At 31.1% G+C, this 5,401-nt stretch overlaps 1 protein-coding gene across 2 annotated transcripts; it reads left to right on the top strand.

Annotated features, from left to right (window-relative positions):
• The first annotated feature begins 3,021 nt into the window (after positions 1-3,021).
• LOC100527618 (uncharacterized) lies at positions 3,022-5,401 on the top strand. 2 transcript variants are annotated; one of them, XR_005888906.1, is made up of 5 exons: positions 3,022-3,389; positions 3,520-3,635; positions 4,103-4,486; positions 5,135-5,255; positions 5,339-5,401. XR_005888906.1 is itself a non-coding variant. In NM_001248056.2 (4 exon segments), coding segments are annotated over 4 exon segments (696 nt in total). In that variant the 5' UTR covers positions 3,212-3,256; the 3' UTR covers positions 5,198-5,330.

Below are 5,401 nucleotides of genomic sequence, written 5' to 3'. Positions count from 1 at the left end.
CGATCGTTGCTACTTAAATCACCTTTTTCTCTCTGTACCTCCACTAATTATCATAGTGTAGATGAGTAGATGAGGGTAACCATGCCAATAGATCTAACTAGTGACCACCATCATTTTACACAATGATTCCAGCCTCAGTAGATGACTTATGAGATTTGTTACCAACTTGATGGTGTATATCTCTTGCAGCGGTGTTCTACCTTTTTTTTTTTAATCCTCCCGTTAATTTTAACTATTATAAAGGTAAATGAATCTAGTTTTAAAATTGTTTTTAAAATTAAATTTAAATAATATTCAAATAATTTAATCTTAACTTTAATGTATTAATAATATTTAATCGCTTGATTACCCATTATATTTTGAGGTGAAGTATAGTTGCAACAAGAAAAGGAATACGGGTATTTCTAATTAATTCCCTGCATCAAAATCTTACGAAGAAGAAAAAAAAAAAAACATTTGTAACATTAATTTTATTTGGACCAAATTTAAATTACCAAGATCCACCCAAAATTAAAAGTTACTTTTTGGGGTTTAATCATTGATATAATGTTGATATACAAAGAGCACTCAATGATATAAGACAGGGAAACGTGATTATAGAAAATGAGCCTAAAAGTTGGGGCAAAAAATGTTAGACTTGAACAAGATAGCATATGATTAGCATCAATTGTGCTAATTAGCCTCATCCTTTGGCTGAACTCCATTACTACACATCTAGCAAATTTATTAAACTATTTAAACAATTAACACTGCCTTCAGATTTCAGTTAAGTCTTCAATTAATCTTTACTAACTTATTATGGTACAAAAAGAAAGACAACACAATAGAGCAGTAAATCATCTTAAGACTGAAAAAAAAGAGCTTCAGAAGAGCAGGTTCAAAATAAGAATTGCCAAGTGGCTACACATGTTGATTCATTGTTTTTACCTTTAATTAACATAAATTATTGTACTCAATAAAAATGAAAGGGGACAATGGTGGGTAGACTGGGGAGGTAGATAGAGTCATGAATAATGTGTTATTAATAATGTCAGTAGACATGTTGCACACAAAGAAAAATGCATATAGGGACTCAAATCACAAATGTATGTTTTGGAAAGGAAAAAGTAATCTCCTAACAGTAGAAGGAATTGAAACGTGGCATCACAATCACAAATATAAAGAATGTATTATTAAGAATGGTAATAAAAGTAGCACTTCATATTCCATAGTCCTCAAACGAAAATCCCTTGCTGTATTATTAAGCAAGTGATGTCAACAATTATGCATTGCAATGTGTCTATTGAAACCACCCAAAAGGATTAAAAACCATACCGTTACAAGTCAGGAATTAATATCATCTATATATAGAGTCACACTTCTATGGAAGGTGGTCAAAAAAATTATCTAACGAAGATTAATCATCGGTAAAATTAATAAATATTTGATAAAAAAAATTAGAGTACAACTTTAAAATGTTAATCCCCTATCCAATACAGCTTTTTTCCCTTAATCTTTGGAAAAACCAGAGTTTTTTTCATAACAACAACCCCTTTACACCTTCTAAGTTCTAACGGTTGGTGCTCATGGAAGAGTCACCATAACCATTTATTCTAACATTTTTGTGCAAAACAAGAGTTAAGTAGGCTCTCCACATTTTTCACACTATTATACAAAAAAGGCAGCTAGGGACTATACATATTGTGTAGAAGATACTGTAAATGTAATGGTGTAGAAGTTACTTCTACAGGGTTTAACCTCGCTCAGATAAGCAAATAGCAAAGCGAAGGGTTTGTTCAGAAAGGGCTTAGTGTGCCTATACGTCAGAAAATGATTTAGGAATTTAAAGGGGCTCTTCAGTCACAGAAATTTCCGTCTCTAAATACATATATTTCTTTTTGTTTTTAAGCCATATTCGGGTACTAAATGCAATGCAGCTCTCCCAACGAGATTCAAACCTTGGTTTATCAAATTGTAAACGATTAACCCCTTCTTGCTGAATCCACCTTTGTTGGTCTAAATACATATATTGAAAGGAAATTAAATGGACTAGTCAGAGACGGAATTAGAAGCTGTTTCTAACTAATTTTTTCCGTCTCTAAAGGTATTTTTGTACGTCTTGATTATTTTTTTCTCCAGTATGTTGGACAATATTTTTCCATAAACACTTCTCAATTTTTGTCAACATGGAGCTCCATATCTGAATCCCCTTTTACAATTTTTATCAACCAAGTGAATTTGGAGATAGACCGTAACACCCAAGAAAAGAGTCTTTTAGAGTAATAATCCTCATCATCGTATTTCCGTTGGCCCCAATTCTCCTCAGTCCTCATCATGCTGCTTCTGCTTTTTTTATCATTTTCTTTACTTAATTTTTTTATGACAGATTTTTCAGAAATAAAATCAAATTTTGAAATATTGATTTAAGTTATATGTATTTAATATTTATATAAATTTCGAGATGGAGTTTTGTGTAAAGAACATCCAGGTAAAAAAAACTGCTCCATCATATCGTAAATAAGGAGAATAATGTTTTTAAATTAAATAAAATCACTTTTGATGAAAAATTACGTATAATCTTAAATAAAAAATTATCCATCACTCTTTGAGAGAGAGAAAAATATCCTTCTAGTTTATAAAATAATATCAAACACCTATTCAAATTCTTCACCAACCAAACCCAAACATTTCTGACAAGAATAATAATTTATCAAAGACTTTTTATATTCTTTTCATTATATTATTAGAAGTATTTTTTTTGTCAATTAAATAATTTTTATCAAAAAATTTGATCAACTATTTTCACAAGAGTCTTCTTTTCAAACATGTTTATGCCTTCAACAAAAAAGAATCTAACACTTTATTTAAGGATAATAAATTTAATTTATGTTACTTAACAAATTTATATTGTAGATTTCAATAACACATTATTTTTTCTATATATCTTTTCCTATACAACTATAACTCCTGCTATACACAAATATCTCTTTTTCTGCTTTTCATTTCCCTCCTTAAGTGTTGAATAGAGTTTGAGTTTGATTTTCCAATTTTTCCTTCTGAAAATTTAAAAGTCTGCCTCCCCACTAACATTCTACCATGCTTTCACCACCCACAATTTTTTCATACATCCATTTTACTTTTTGTTTTTCTATTCCTTAATTTCCCAAGGGAGAGAGACAGTAAACTGGACCATCAGAGAGATATATAACATAAAAAGCTGCAAAGCTTCCATAACCATTTCTCTTCCAAATTTTCCTTCTGAGAAAAAAGCATATTAATGATAATGTCCTTTCCCATTTTCTTCTTCACTCTTCTACCTTTACTATTCCACTATTCTCATTGCACCACCATTCTAGTTGATGGGTCTTCAGAGTGGAAGAACCCCACAGTTCACATTGGAGATTCCATCAGTGAGTACTACATTACTACTAATAGTACCCCAGAAATGAAAAAAAAAAAAAAAAAGCAATTGGAATCTTTGTAATAAGTATTCTTTAACACTAGCAACTAACATTACTCTCTGCTTTGCCTCTGTTTCAGTTTTCAATCACAAGCAACACCACAACATCTACATTTTCAAGAACCAGAAAGCCTTTGACCTCTGCAATTTCACACAAGCAACTCTTCTCACCAACCCCAACACTGCTTCCTACATGGTAAGGCCCTTCAAAACTTTTCATCTGGGTGCTTTGTAAGTTCTTCCAAAACCATTGATTTTGAAAAAAAAAAATTAAAAATATGAAATTGTTATATCCACCTGTCATAATTCTATGAATAAAACTCGTATGTAGTTCCTTAAATATTTTGTATACTATTCTCTTATCAGAATTGAAGTTTCATTTGGATAACCTATATGTTGATCTTTGATATAAAGTTTTAAACTTTTATCATGAGAGCTATCAAGATTAAAAAATAGAAACCACCAAAATAAAAATAACTACAAATAAATTGGCTTAATCGTATTAATCTTATCTTGTAATACTTTATAAAGAAAATAATAAACAAAAAAAATCAATATATCTAACATCTTAAAATATAAGATAAATTAAATAAGAAAATTCTTGAAAAATTAAACATTTTGTGTAATTGTTTTCTTATACCAATTATATGTTAATGTTGTCAGTGGCATCCATCACGGCCTGGTTTCTTCTACTTTAGCTTCAATGATGGGTCTCTCAAAGCATGTCAAGCTTCTCAGAAGCTAGCAATTAAGGTCATCACTTCAGTAGCAGCGGCAGCCACACCACACGCTTCAGCAATGCCTCCAGCTCCATTTTCTGGTGAAGTGTCACCATCTCCTTTATATCCATGGCATTACAATAATCCTCTGCATGCAGCTTCACCTGGTCCTTCACCTTCAGCAAGTGTGACTGCTCCAATGGTGCCATATAAAAGTAGCAGCATGCCCTTTATTAGCAGTAACCCTGCAGTTCCTCTTCCCACTGATGAAGTTGACTCTGCTTCTTCTATACACCCTCTTCCCACCTCTAGTGGTCATGAACTACAGGTCTTTCTCTCTCTCTCTCTCATTTTTTTAATACATTCTTTTCTTATTCTCTCCTCCATTTATTTAATAAAATTCATGTTTCCATCTAAATAATAAATGAATAGAAGAAAATATAGGACTCCAATCTGTTAGTAGAATTAACATGAGTTCTATCAAAAAGGTTTTAATCAATAATTTGCAACTATAATTATGATAGCAACCTGAAGGTTTTTGGAGTATTTAAGAACATAATTGAGGTAGCATCAATCATATTTATTCATAATTTTTCATAAAGATCATGATAAAATGTCAAGTACGACCATAATTTAAAATGATTTTTGAATGAAAAAATAAATAATAGTAAAACAAATATGATTATCAGTATTTATCATCTCACTCTATTTATATATATTTGTCAGTGTACAGTTCTCTAACTTGATTATAGAAACTGGACAATATTATAGAATATTTGTTGGTTTTCTGTTTATGTTAGTATACTTGCACATTAATGTTCTTTGTGCATGATAAATGTGTTAATTATTATCAAAACTATAAGTATTATAGTTACAATGGCATTCACTTTTGATCCCCATTGACCATTGTCTATCTGTCTTCATATTTTGGTGGATTACTGATTGGGGTGTCATATTCTATTGTGGGTGGCTGCAGGTGATGATTGGATCTTTTGGACTTCTGATAGTTGTGCACACCATTACTTTACTGCTGCTATAAGATGTGCGAGATAGGGAGTGAATAGGGTGTGGGACCAGAGATTCTGATTAAGTCTAAAGTAGCTTTTAAGACATTATTATACCTTGTATTAAGAAACTTTAAGACATGATTATACCTTGATGCTCTTACATTTTCTTTCAGATTGTTGCTGCCACTTTTTGTTCTTTGGATTTGGAGCATAATTGATTACCACATTTGTTTTAA

This window comes from Glycine max, chromosome 16, assembly GCF_000004515.6.
Source record: "Glycine max cultivar Williams 82 chromosome 16, Glycine_max_v4.0, whole genome shotgun sequence".
Lineage (NCBI taxonomy): Eukaryota > Viridiplantae > Streptophyta > Magnoliopsida > Fabales > Fabaceae > Glycine > Glycine max.
This window is presented reverse-complemented; position numbering and strand designations above follow the sequence as displayed.